General features: G+C 39.4%; 1 protein-coding gene and 1 long non-coding RNA gene across 2 annotated transcripts; both read left to right on the forward strand.

The window, feature by feature from the left end:
• The first annotated feature begins 4,249 nt into the window (after positions 1-4,249).
• On the forward strand, positions 4,250-8,554 carry LOC114182942. Its single transcript, XM_028069754.1, has 3 exons — positions 4,250-4,421; positions 4,540-4,606; positions 6,097-8,554. The coding sequence occupies exon 3, from the start codon at positions 7,384-7,386 to the stop codon at positions 8,062-8,064; it is 681 nt and encodes a 226-aa protein (XP_027925555.1). The 5' UTR covers positions 4,250-4,421; positions 4,540-4,606; positions 6,097-7,383; the 3' UTR covers positions 8,065-8,554.
• An 85-nt stretch (positions 8,555-8,639) lies between these two features.
• Positions 8,640-12,280, forward strand: LOC114186315. Its single transcript, XR_003605018.1, has 4 exons — positions 8,640-10,573; positions 10,757-10,820; positions 10,939-11,005; positions 12,078-12,280. It is a non-coding gene; the product is annotated as an uncharacterized LOC114186315 (long non-coding RNA).
• Positions 12,281-13,231: the final 951 nt, after the last annotated feature.

Below are 13,231 nucleotides of genomic sequence, written 5' to 3' on the forward strand. Positions count from 1 at the left end.
TCTGGAAAATTCGAGTGAGCCCGATGACCCAAACGAACCAGGCGGGACCAATGACGAAAACAGGTCAGGCAGCCCAAAGACCAGAAAGGGTCAAGCAGGCCCAGAGACTCGGACGGACCCGACGACCCAGACAGGCCCGAAGAACTGAACGGGCTCAAAGACCCGAATGGGGCAGACGACCTAGATGGGTCCAGTGACCCGAATGGGCCCGACGACACGAACGAGCACGACGACCTACACGGGCCTTACGACTCGGATGGGCACAACGACATGAACGGGCCGGACGACCCGAATGGGCTCGACGATCCGAAGGACCTGATGACTCGGACGACCGAAACGGGCCCGACGACTCGGACGAGCCTGACGACCTACACGGGCCTTACGACCTGGATGACATGAAGAAACGAAGACCCGGATGGGCATTACGACCTGGACGCTCCCTACGACCCAGACGGGCCCGACGACCCAACGGGCCTGACGACCCGGACATGCCCGACTACCTGATTGGGCCCGACTGTTTGGACGGGTCTGTCCGGGTCGTCTGGCCTGTCTGGCCCGTCCAAGTCGTCGGACCCACTCAGTCGTCCAGCCCGTTTGCGTCGTTAAGCTTGTTCCTGTTGTTGGGCCCGTTCGGGTTGTCCGGCCCGTTCGGGTCGTCGAGCCCGTTCGGGTCGTCGGGCCCATCTAGGTCGTCCGGGTCGTCGGGTCCATTCGGGTCATCCGGGCCTTAATGACACAAGTTTTACAAAATTCAATTTAAATTTTTTTTATAAAAATGGATTCTAGATTTTGAACTTGATCCAAATATTTGGATTGGATTTAAATCTTGATCCAAATATTAGGATCTGGATTTAAAAAAAATCCAAACTACTTTTGCTAAAAATATGGATTTGGGTCAAAAATTTAATCCAATTATTTGGATCTAAAATAGATGTGGATTGAATCATTAAAAATCCAATCCATGCCCATCCCTACCCATCAGGGTCGTCGAGCCCGTTTCCATATTTGTCATGAACTCAAAACATAATTAAGTCTAAAATAAATATATTTAAAATGAAATTTTATCCCACAAGAAATTTAATTATTTTATCCAAACAAGAAATTGAAATGTAAGGTATTTTAATTTCTTTATCCAAACAAGTTATTTAGAAAATGAAGGAAATTTAATTGCAAGCAATTCAAATACAATACATTTCAATTTCTCATAATTGTTGAAATGTTTCATCCAAACACAAGGTTAAGGTTATACGTGGGTGGGATGAAGAAGTCACCCAACAACCATTTCTTTCAAATTGTATATTACATACAAAATATTGAAATTAAATTAAAAAATATAATTTAAAAGACAATATTTTTGTATTTAATTATTTAAATATATAAATAATTTAAATTATGAATAGTTATTTATAAAAAATAACTATTTATTATAATTAAATACATTATTGAATAAATAAAATTTTCACTATTAATTGTCAACATGTTTTCATTATAATGGATTAGTTAAATATGATATTTTTTTTTCTTAAGATTGGAGATAAAATATGTTTAAATTAACTTGATTTATCACCCTCTTATTAGATATCTAAAATAAATGAAAAAAAATTGTTTTCATATTAACTAATTAAGTTTAAGTTTGAAAATGTCATTGGATAATATCAATTCATATATTCACAAAATTTGAAACAAATATTCAATTCAATGGATTGAAGTTGTAATTAAGCATTGTGAGTTCACATATTTATGGAATAACTTATGTTTCATATTTGATATATGTAAAAACCCTTTAACCAACAAGAAATTCATGGTAGAAAAGGAAAGGGATAAATTTAGTTTCTAAAAAAAATTCATATTGATAGTTAAAAAGATTATTGTTTGAAACTATGGTTAATAGGCCAATATCATTGTTACTTTTATCTTTTAATCTTTAACTCGTCAATCAATTTTTTCTTTCTCTTTCTAATTTTGTTCATTTCACATATTAACTCATTCTTTGAGACCTACAAATTGGAGAAAATTGAAAAGAGAAAGAGCAAAGAGTTAGTTGATGAATTAGAGATGAAGAGACAACCGTCTTTTTATCTCTAACTCATCAATCAATGTTGTCCTTCTCTTCCTAATATTTTCCATCTCGTTGGTCAACTCAATCTTTAAGACTGACAAATTGGAGGAAATTGAAAAGAGAATGAACAAGGAATGATTGTTGAGTTAGAGATGAAAAAAATGAACATAACCATCTTTTCATCTTCAACTCATCAATCAATTCCTTCCTTCTATTTCTAATTTCCTCCATTTTGTTGGTCAACTCACTTTTCGAAATCGATGAATTGAAAAGATAAGGAACAAAGATTTAGTTGATGAGTTAGAGATAGAAAAATGAAACGTAATTGTCTTATCGTTTCTAACTCATCAATCAATTCCTTACTCTCTTTCTAATTTTTTGCATTTCACTAGTTAACTCACTATTTAGAACCAACAAATTTGAGAAAATTAAAAAGAAAAGGAGCATGGAGTTTATTGATGAGTTAGAAAAAAGAATAAAAAAACAAACATAATCGTCTTTTCTTCTTTAACTCATCAATCAATTCATTTTGTTCTCTTCTTAATTTTCACCATTTTGTTGGTCAATTCTCTCTTCAGAACCGACAAATTTAGAAAAATTGAAAAGAGAAGGAAGAGAAAATTGATTGATTAGTTAAAGATGAAAAAAATAAAGATAATAGTTTTTTCATCGCCAAATTATCGATCAATTCCTTTCTTGTCTTCCCAATTTCTCCCATTTCATCACTCAACTCACTCTTCAAAACCAACAAATTAAAAGAAATTAAAAATAAAAAAATGTAAGAATTTAATTTATAAATAAAAATATTATAAAAATATTCTAACAATAGAACATTTAAATAAAAATAAACATCTTTTAAACCATGAATATAACAAAACTTTTTAGTAGAGTTTGGATTAAAAGTAAACTTAACTACTCATTAATAGATCCCACAACATCTTTGCACCGTTGTAGTTCTTCCACAACTCTTTCACCATGTTTATCGCCATATTCAAGAGAGCCTCAAATAGCTTTGGCAGTGCCTCATTCACAGGCCCTTCAAGTGCAGTCTTGAGCTTCTCTATAAGTTCAGTCGAAGTAGTAAATGAAGAAGTGAGTGACTCTGTAGCCCTCTCTATAACAATATCAAACACCTTCGACACCAAAGAACTTAACAATTTAAATACAAGCTCAAGGATGAATCCGAAGCATGCCTTAATACACTCTGAAAATATTTGAAAAATTCCAAGTGTGCCTTCGCTGGATCCTTTCAGACATTGGAGTAACAACGCAAAAGTGCAAGCAATTGTGTTGAAAATTATTTGTGTTAAGAGACTCCATAATGTTACCACAACAAATGAAACTGCGTTTACAAGAACTAACATGAGAACAAATTCAAATGAACTTGGTATACAAGGCTAAAAGAGAGATCAATGTGCAATTTTATATATCACAAAATTGAAAGTGACTTTGAAGGTTTCAAATTTCTTTAGTGATTTATTTAGCAAAGTAAACTCTCGAAGCTCATTGGTTAGAGTAGCTTCAACGAACAAGCTAAGAGACTAGTTCTTGCTTTCCCATGCATTTATGTTATTAGAAACTTGCAAGGAAACACTTAAGTTTATAGTATAAAATAAGAAACGTTATATGGCAACAAAACTTGTTCGTCACTTCAGAAAGTTTTGATGCTTTGAAGCCATTTGCTTACATATGTGACGAAAATCTTATGTTATTGGAAATAATTAATCAAATTATTGGAAATATGACCAATGCAAAACAATCCAGGAATCACACGTATTAAATAATTGTGTAGTAGTTGGTTTCTAGAACAGGTAGGTGTGGTGTTAATATATACTTAACATATGAGATTGAAAAATTATAATTAAAGGATGAATTTTGAATGCAATTTTTATATATTGAAATGAAAATTGGATTGGACCTGTTGTTTTCAATTAAAAAGACTTGTAAATGAGTTAGGTATTCATTTCAGATATCTATCTAGAGTCAACACTAACTTTCTTCTTTAAATTTTTAAAATATATTTGGATAAACTTATCTAAAATATAGTGAAAAAAAATGAAAATTTGTCAAATATTTAAATTAGTTTATATTACCTTTTTCAAAAGTGAATTTTAAATTACAATTAAACTATTTTACCTTAAAAAGTATTTATTTTTTGTAATATCCTTCTTTTTTCCAGTTCTTCCCAAAAACAGAAACCCAACGCCCTCTCTCAATTTCTCTGCAATTCAACTCTCTTCCCATTTGTCTTTCTCTCAAACCTTGCTGCCATCTCACAACCTCTTGGTTCTTGATCAGGTTCTGGAGAAGTAACCACGCCTGAGCCTCCTACTGCCTCCACTCTTAGCCTCCCTTTTTCTAGGTAAGCCTCTCTTTGTGTTTTGAGGTTCAATTTCGAAATTCAACTCGAATTTCTGCTTTCATTTAGAGTTTAATCAAGTGTTCATCCTTTCCATGTGGCTGGATGATGAATTCTCTAGGTTAAGCTAAGGAATTCTGCTCCTCCTCTCTTAAGTTGCCTTCACTCAAGTATTCACCCAAAAATAGGTAAAGGAAACTGACTTTTCGCCTAATTTTTGTATGAAATGTGTTCCTGAGTGATTGAATTGCTTGATTATGTGTTTAATTCGTGTTGGAACTGTCTGTGTGTGAAATTGAGTGTTGGATGATTTTGAGCGAGTCTGCACGTGAAGAACAGATGAGAAACGAGCAGCTCTCGCCTGAGCGAAAATAGCAGAAGATCGCCTCTGTCACTACGCGAAGTCTCGGCTAGGCGAGCTGGAGTCGCCTGAGCGAGAGAACTTCTCGTCTAGGCGAGCTAGCTTAGCCTGAGTGAGAGTTCGCTCAGGATTTTTAATTTTCCACTGTAAGAGGTCTCCCCCAAGCGAGAGTAGCTCACCTAAGCGAGACAACTCTCTAGCTCAGGCGAGACCCTCTAGCCTAAGCGAGATTCCTTGCAGAAGTTGAGCTCTTTCTCTGTTTTTGATTAAATGATGTTGTATTAATTGGATTGATGTGATAATGGCTAGTCTTGTATGTGATTCTTATGCATAATAGTCAGTGTGATGGAATTGAGTGTGAAATTGGTTTGTATGAGAATATGTTAGAGTTAGGAATTCAAGGGAAATTCTAAGGAAGGTGGTTTTAGTAAATGTAAGGACATGAGGACTCATATTGGTGGCATCCTGATGCTCGTAATAACCATTAAGACTCATATAGAGTATAATGGATTATGTCGGGGGGAGTAGCAGGAGGTCCTAGTCTATGGACCCGATTCGTTATAGGCGTGAATGGGGCTTACCTTGGGAGTGGTTGGGTGAATACCCCTTGTGCCTAAAACTCTATAGAGTTTAGGAACCTTCACAAGTGCAAGCCACCGAGAGCTCCAATGTCACTTACATAATCCAGATATCGAGTCTAGAATGGTGATATGGTGTTATGGTTGTGATGAATTGGATGATTCTGATAATTGTGTGATTAATTCTGATTAATGCCTAACTATCAAAATTGCATGATTTATTCTTGATTTAAGTTAGCTTACCCTTCTTGCATGTTGTGTGTTCTATGTGTCTTCTATTTTTGCAATGATCGTCCTTATTGAATGGCGTGAGCAAATATAGGTGGAGGTGAGGATACACCACTCCTGGATAGGAGTTGAGTGGGTTCCGGGACGTCTCCAGCAGTAGTTGTCATATGTTATTCCTCTTAGATGCTTAGGGTGTTTTGTAACCCTTTTGTTTAGTATAGGCTGTATGTATAGACATTATATGTATAATTATTTTGAGGATGACTGTATCGTTACCTATACTGGCCTATTACTATCACGTGCTTCTGAATTTTTTTTAGAATTTAGTGTTTTGTTTAATAGTATAAGAGCTATGAAAACGAGATGTTACATTTTTTGTATCAGAGCAGTGGTTCCTTTAGGATCTATAGGTGTGAGCTTACTTAGTTTCTGTTGTGTGTTCCACGTAACGTGTTTAGCATGGTTGTAGTACATGTTGACTAATCTGATAGTTCCTTCTTTGTGTGATCAGAGCTATGGCACCTAGGCCTCCTCCTCCTCCTGTTCCAAACCCAGATAATCCTCATTTGGTGGGAGCAATTGAGGCGATGATTGCAGCCATGCAGCAGCAGAATGCTAACATGGTGAATCAATAAAACCTATCCTTGCAACAGATGGAGTCTACAAGACTAGCAACAGAGGCAACTCAGCAGAGGCACTTGGAAGCCCTGCATCAGATTGGAGAAAACCGCTCAGCGGCTGGTTCTTCCCAAGCTTCACTACCACGAGTGCAAGAGTGGAGTTTGGAGGATTTCCTACAACACCATCCATCCCGCTTTGATGGCAAAGTTAGCCTGGATGGAGCTGATCAGTGGATGCGGGACATGGAACGAATCTATGATGCAAAGAGATGTCCTACAGAGAACAGGCTGGCATACACTGAGTATCTTCTTACTGGAGAGGTCGTGCATTGGTGGTCCAACATGAAGATGATGTTGGAAGACAGCCAAGAGACCATCACCTGGGAACTGTTTAAGAAGAAGTTCTATGCAGAGTACTTCCCAGATAGTGGAGATATGCAAAGGAGGTCGAGTTCTTGCAGCTGATGCAAGGAGACATGTCAGTGTCGGAGTACGCTGAAAAGTTTAAACACTTGGGCAGATTTCACACCCTGAAGATGGTAGAGGACTGATAGTGTAGAAAGTTTGAGAATGGGTTGAGGGGTGACCTCAAGCTCAAGGTGGCTCCGCTCTCTATCAAGGAATTCCCTACCCTGGTAGAGAAGGCAAGAGTAATGGAGAAGCTTAAGGCTGGAGTTGAAGCTCAGCAAAGGTCTCAACAGAAGGTGGGAGGACCATCTGGGTCCACGAGCAAACATGACGACAGGAGGAAGCTGTACTCTAGGCCTCAGTCTCAAGGGCCCAAGAGGTTCTTACATCAGCCTCAGCAATCCTAGCCTTCTAGGCCACAGTGCTTTTACTGCAGGGGGCCCCATCTGAGGAGCGCCTGCCCCCAGTTATCTGGCAGGAGGACATGCCATAGATGCGGCCAGAAGGGCCACTTCATCAAGGACTATCCAGTTTATAGGAACACAGTGGCGAGGCCTTCATCACAGCCTCAGCCACATCAGACGAGGGGAGGTGCGAGACCACAGGCGGTTGGTCGAGTGTATGCTGTGACGGGTGTCGAGGCAGGTAGATCAGGTAACCTCATCATCGGGTATTGTGTGATAGCTGGTAGGAGCTTACATGTTCTGTTTGATTCAGGAGCGACACATTCCTTTGTGTTAGAATCTAGAGTGGTGGAGTTGGGTCTTCCGATGAAGGACCTCCAGTATGACCTGGTGGTGTCCACACCTGCTTCTGGGTTAGTCAGAACCTCGACCGTGTGTGCTAGGTGTAAGATTGAGGTTGAGGGGCGCAAGTACAGGGTAAACCTCATATGTTTACCCTTGGTGGGGCTAGATGTCATATTGGGGATGGATTGGCTATCTGCCAATCACATTCTCATTAACTACAACGAGAAAAAGGTGTTGTTTCCCAGCTTGGAAGATGAAGACCTGTTGATGTCCTCACAGCAGGTGGACAAGGCGATGAAGGAAGGGTCTCAATGCTTCTTGATTCTGACCCAACTGTCCGTTGAGACTGAAAGTGGACCCTTGGAGACACCTGTAGTAGGGGACTTCTCATATGTGTTTCCTGAGGACGTGCCTGGCTTACCCCCTACTAGGGAGATTGAGTTCTCCATTGACCTGGTGCCGGGAGCAGGGCCAATGTCTATAACACCCTACAGAATGGCTCCTGCTGAGCTAGTGAAGTTGAAGAAACAGATTGAAGAGTTGCTAGAAAAACAGTTTATCAGACCTAGTGTATCGCCATGGGGAGCGCTAGTGTTGCTGGTTAAAAAGAAAGACGGCAGTTCTAGACTCTGTGTGGATTACAGGCAACTGAATAAGCTAACCATCAAGAATAAGTACCTCTGCCAAGAATTGACGACTTGATGGATCAGTTGCACGGTGCTGCATTGTTCTCCAAGATTGATCTGAGATCAGAATACCATCAGATTCGAGTCAAGTCTGATGATGTGCAGAAGACCGCTTTCAGGTCTAGGTACGGGCACTACGATTATGTAGTGATGCTGTTTGGTGTGACTAATGCCCCCGCCTTGTTCATGGACTACATGAACAAAATCTTCAGGCCATTCCTGGATAAGTTCGTGGTGGTTTTCATAGATGACATCTTGATTTACTCACGGACTCAAGAAGGACATGCAGAGCATCTGAAAACAATTCTGAGCATACTAAGAGAGAAGCAGTTGTATGCAAAGCGGTCAAAATGTGAATTCTGGATGACTTCAATTCAGTTCTTGGGGCACATGATCTTGGCTCAGGACATATCAGTGGATCCATCTAAAGTGGAAATTGTGCTAAAATGGGAACACCCTAAGTTAGTGACTAAAATAAGGAGCTTTGTGGGGCTGGCAAGTTACTATAGGAGATTCATTGAGGGATTCTCCAAGATAGCTGCACCCTTGACCCAGTTAACCCGTAAAGACCAACCTTTTGCTTGGACCGACCGGTGTGAAGAAAGCTTCCTAGAGCTAAAGCAAAAGTTGACTAGCGCCCTAGTGTTGGTGATTCCTGATACTGGTAAACCCTTTGAGGTTTACTGTGATGCTTCCCATCAGGGGTTGGGATGTGTTCTGATGCAAGAACGGAGAGTAGTGGCATACGCCTCACGACAGTTGAAGAATCATGAGAAGAACTACCCCACACATGACTTGGAGTTAGCAGTAGTGGTGTTTGCACTGAAGATCTGGAGACACTATCTATATGGTGCACAATTCCAGGTTTTTAGTGACCATAAGAGTCTGAGATACGTGTTTGACCAGAAAGAGTTAAACATGAGACAGAGACGATGGATGAAGTTCTTGAAAGATTTTGATTTCGAGTTGTTGTACCACCCGGGGAAGGCGAATGTGGTGGCTGACGCCTTAAGCAGAAAGGCAGTTCACGCATCTCATATGATGGTCAGGGAGTTAGACTTGGTGGAGCAGTTCAGAGATATGCGGTTACAAGTGGTTTTAGATGAGGGAGTCATTAGATGTAACCATCTCACGGTGCCTAATGATTTCCTTACATTGATAAAGGAGAAACAGCCATCGGACCCAAGCTACAAAGGACGGTAGAGTTGCTTGGCACTGAGAAGGCCAAGGATTTCATGATGGGAGGTGATAGGGTGCTGAAAAGTATGATTCTTGAGGAAGGACACAAGAGCCGTTTTAGCATGCACCCAGGCATGACTAAAATGTATCATGATCTAAAGGAATCATTCTGGTGGTCGGGCATGAAGCAAGATGTTGCTCGGTATATGTCATCATGTTTAACCTGTTAGAAGGCTAAGGCAGAGCATCAGAGACTGGGAGGGATGCTTCAGCAGCTTGAGATACCCGAGTGGAAATGGGATAGCATTGTTATGGACTTTGTCACCCATTTACCCGGACCGTGAGGAATCACGATGTTATATGGGTTATAGTAGACCATCTCACCAAGAGTGCCCACTTCCTAGCAGTAAACTTGAGGATGTCCATGGCGAAGCTGGCACAGTTGTATATCAGTGAGATCGTGAGGTTGCATGGTGTGCCGTCGAGTATAGTCTCCGATAGAGACCCACGATTCACCTTTCGCTTCTAGCAGACGCTATAGGATGCTATGGGTAGCAGGTTGGCTATGAGCTCCGCTTATCACCCTCAGACTGATGGGCAGTCCGAGAGAATCATCCAGTCTCTTGAGGATCTCTTACGGACATGCGTGCTGGACCATTTGGGTGCGTGGGATGAGGTCCTGCCTTTGGTGGAGTTTACATATAATAACAGCTTCCATACCAGCATTGGCATGGCACCTTATGAGGCCCTCTATGGCAGGAGATGCAGAACGCCTTTGTGCTGGTACCAGGACGGGGAATCAGTGGTGGTGGGACCAAAGCTTCTGAGGCAGACTACTGAGAAAGTCAAGCTCATACAAGAAAGAATGAAAGCATCTCAGAGCAGACAGAAACCCTATGCTGATCAGAGGAGAAGACCCTTGGAGTTTGAATCGGGGGATCATGTCTTCTTGAAAATTACCCCGACCACTGGTATGGGAAGGGCAATTCGCCAGAAGAAGTTGTCTCCTAAGTTCGTTGGTCCATACCAGATTCTGAGAAGATTTGGACCAGTGGCGTATGAGATCGCCCTACCTCCTCCCTTAGCCAACATCCACTAAGTGTTTCATGTCTCACAGCTCCGGAAGTATGTGCCTGACCCTTCTCATGTGCTTGAGATGGAAGATTTGTAGATTAGGGGAGATCTCACAGTGTAGGTTCAACCCGTTGGTTTACGAGATGTTCAGATGAGGCAGCTCAGAGGGAAGTCCATCAGACTAGTCCAGGTCATTTGGGACAAGAGGACAGGTGATTCCACTTGGGAATTAGAAAAAGACGTGAGAAAGTCATATCCACACTTGTTCTCTGGTAAGTCTCAATTTTCGGATCGAAAATTTTTGTTGTTGGGAAGAATGTAATACCCTTCTTTTTTCCATTTCTTCCCATAAACCCAACCCCCTCTCTCTCAGTTTCTCTGCAATTCAACTCTCTTTCCATCTGTCTTTCTCTCAAACCTTGCTGCCATCTCACAATCTCTTGGTTCTTGATCAGGTTCTGGAGAAGTAACCACGCCTGAGCCTCCTGCTGCCTCCACTCTTAGCCTCCCTTCTTCTAGGTAAACCTCTCTTTGTGTTTTGAGGTTCAATTTCGAAATTCAACTCGAATTTCTACTTTCATTCAGAGTTTAATCAAGTGTTCATCCTTTCCATGTGGCTGGATGATGAATTCTCTAGGTTAAGCTAAGGAATTCTGCTCCTCCTCTCTTAAGTTGCCTTCACTCAAGTATTCACCCAAAAATAGGTAAGGGAAGCTGACTTTTCACCCAATTTTTGTATGAAATGTGTTCCTGAGTGATTGAATTGCTTGATTATGTGTTTAATTCATGTTTGGAACTGTCTGTGTGTGAAATTGAGTGTTGGATGATTTTGAGCGAGTCTGCATGTGAAGAATAGATGAGAAATCCTGGTAATTTTGCCCAGGCGAGCAGCTCTCGCCTGAGCGAAAATACCAGAAGATCGCCTCTGTCACTACGCGAAGTCTCGCCTAGGCGAGCTGGAGTCGCCTGAGCGAGAGAACTTCTCGTCTAGGCGAGCTAGCTTAGCCTGAGCGAGAGTTCGCTCAGGATTTTTAATTTGCCACTGTAAGAGGTCTCGCCCACGCGAGAGTAGCTCGCCTAAGTGAGACAACTCTCTAGCTTAGGCAAGACCCTCTAGCCTAAGCGAGATTCCCTACAGAAGTTGAGCTCTTTCTCTGTTTTTGATTAAATGATGCTGTATTAATTGGATTGATGTGATAATGGCTAGTCTTGTATGTGATTCTTATGCATAATAGTCAGTGTGATGGAATTGAGTGTGAAATTGGTCTGTATGAGAATATGTTGGAGTTAGGAATTCAAGAGAATTCTAAGGAAGGTGGTTTTAGTAAATGTAAGGACATGAGGACTCATATTGGTGGCATCCTGACGCTCCTAATAACCATTAAGACTCATATAGAGTATAATGGATTATGTCGGGGGGAGTAGCAGGAGGTCCTAGTCTATGGACCCGATCCGTCATAGGCGTGAAGGGGGCTTACCTTGGGAGTGGTTGGGTGAATACCCCTTGTGCCTAAAACTCTGCAGAGTTTGGGAACCGTCACAAGTGCAAGCCACTGAGAGCTCCAATGTCACTTACATAATCCGGATATCATATGATGTTATGGTTGTGATGAATTGGATGATTCTGATAATTGTGTGATTAATTTTGATTAATGCCTAACTATCAAAATTGCATGATTTATTCTTGATTTAAGTTAGCTTACCCTTCTTGCATGCTGTGTGTTCTATGTGTCTTCTATTTTTGCAATAATCATCCTTATTGAATGGCGTGAGCAGATATAGGTGCAGGTGAGGATACACCACTCTTGGACAGGAGTTGAGTGGGTTCCGGGACGTCTCCAGTAGTAGTTGTCATCTGTTATTCCTCTTAGATGCTTAGGGTGTTTTGTAACCCTTTTGTTTAGTAAAGGCTGTATGTATAGACAATATATGTATAGTTATTTTGAGGATGACTGTATCGTTACCTATACTGGCCTATTACTATCACCTGCTTCTGAATTCTTTTTTTAAATTTAATGTTTTGTTTAATAGTATAAAAGCTATGAAAATAGGATGTTACATTTTTTATCTTCTTCTCATAGAAATATTTGAGAAAATCCTTTATCTAAATAAGACCGAGTTAATTGAATTTCATTATCCTTTTATTTTAAAATACTCACTTCTCTTGAGCGATGACAACAGAACACTTCAGTTTTTATTTTTCAAAATATATATATATATATATATATATATATATATATATATATATATATATATATATATATATATATATATATATATATATATATTATTAGTCACGTAATACGATTGTCACCTAATTATATTTTATGGACTTTCTTTGATAACTATTACTCTATTAGTATTACTAACAACGTTCAATTATTTATTTTAGTACTTTTGTAAATATAATGATGTTTTAAATAGTTATATTATCAACTTTAATGTTTCGTCTAAAACCTTTTTATTGCCTTTTACCAGGATATAAAAAAACTCTGGGAGGATCATCTATTAAAAAAGATTAAAATATGACATATATTCATTATGCAAGGTACTATAGTTATGTTTTAAAATATAAGCGATTGTTATTTATTCAGAAAGTATTAAATGAAGTTTCCTTTTGATATTTATTCTTAGAATTAATAAATAGATTCCTGATAGAACATTATTAGCGTGATCTTTTTATCAAAATTATCAAATTTAACATCTTATTTAAAAAATAGCTTATTAATATCAAATCTAATAAGATTTTTTTATTAATTCCTTGTTAAATTTTCTATAGTGCCTTTTTATTGTGCTTTCAAAGTACATTAATTTTAACATTTTAAAATATATTAAAAATCTTGTAATATACTGAAATAAGATATAACAAATTAACAACACTAAATCTCTGTAAAGAATCAAAATTCCAGACCAATTGGTTGATTATTATT

The sequence above is a fragment of the Vigna unguiculata genome, chromosome 5, assembly GCF_004118075.2.
Source record: "Vigna unguiculata cultivar IT97K-499-35 chromosome 5, ASM411807v1, whole genome shotgun sequence".
NCBI classification, from domain to species: domain Eukaryota; kingdom Viridiplantae; phylum Streptophyta; class Magnoliopsida; order Fabales; family Fabaceae; genus Vigna; species Vigna unguiculata.